This window comes from Myotis brandtii, unplaced genomic scaffold (assembly GCF_000412655.1).
Source record: "Myotis brandtii unplaced genomic scaffold, ASM41265v1 scaffold888, whole genome shotgun sequence".
Classification (NCBI taxonomy): Eukaryota; Metazoa; Chordata; class Mammalia; order Chiroptera; family Vespertilionidae; genus Myotis; species Myotis brandtii.
In genome coordinates this window covers 902687-903601 of record NW_005371636.1, presented here as the reverse complement: position 1 = coordinate 903601, position 915 = coordinate 902687, and the positions used below count along the sequence as shown (strand labels likewise).

The 915-nt window shown below is 61.1% G+C and overlaps 1 protein-coding gene across 1 annotated transcript in view; it reads left to right on the top strand.

Annotated features, from left to right (window-relative positions):
* Positions 1-915, top strand: part of KIF14 (kinesin family member 14) — a 41637-nt gene that overhangs the window by 9423 nt on the left and 31299 nt on the right. Inside the window, exon 9 of the mRNA XM_014532355.1 lies at positions 284-399. Within this exon, the coding sequence (XP_014387841.1) occupies positions 284-399 (116 nt within the window). The remainder of the gene's footprint in view (positions 1-283; positions 400-915) is intronic.

The following is a 915-nucleotide window of genomic DNA, read 5'->3' as shown; positions in this document are numbered from 1 at the left end:
AGGGGGAGGGGCTGGTCCCTGGGGAAGGGGCTTGTTCCTGGGGGAGGGGCTTGCTCCCGGGGTTACCAGGGACACGTGCTCCACAACAACCAGAAGCCTCCCCCCTGCAGCTTACGGCCTGCACTGCTGGGGCATCCAGAGGCCCCGCTGTTTGGTTGTGGTCACTTTCCAGGGACGTTAGGAGGCTGGGAGTCACCAGGAAGCTGGGAGTGTGTGGAGGGGAGCGTGGCGTCGACCTGCTCTGAGCAGCGACCTGACCTTCACGCGGTCTCTCCCCCCACAGGAGGGCGTGAGCATCAACAAGTCCCTGCTGACCCTGGGCAAGGTCATCTCGGCGCTGGCGGAGCACGGGGGCCGCCGCAGAGCGTTCATTCCCTACCGGGAGTCGGTCCTGACCTGGCAAGTGTCTTTCGAACTTTATTTTCTACATTATTTTTAAAAATAGATTTTTATTCATGTCAGAGAGGAAGGGAGAGGGAGAGAGAGAGAAACATTCATGATGAGAGAGGATCATGGACCGGCTGCCTCCTGCACGCCCCCTACTGGGGATGGAGCCTGCAACCCGGGCCTGTGCCCTCGACCGGGAATCGAACCCGGGACCCTTCCGTCCGCTCTATCCGCTGAGCCAGGGCCCCTGGACATTTTCAGCGTTTGTTGAGCTCCTCCCCCCTCTATGGGTCGTGGTGGCCCCAGAAATGGGTGACCCAGCCGTGGAGTGTCTTCCCCAAAGTGGCTCCCTGTGCGGCGGGGAGAGGTACCCTAGGAAACGCGTGGCAGTTAAGCGTGTTTTAAGGCCTGTGCACAGCTTGTTGCTTCTGAAATAAGAGAAACAGAGAAGACGGCGTCCAGGAGATGGAAGCACAGCTGCAGGCCCGGGGAGGACCCGCGGGGGGAGACCACGCCTGGCGCCCCTGT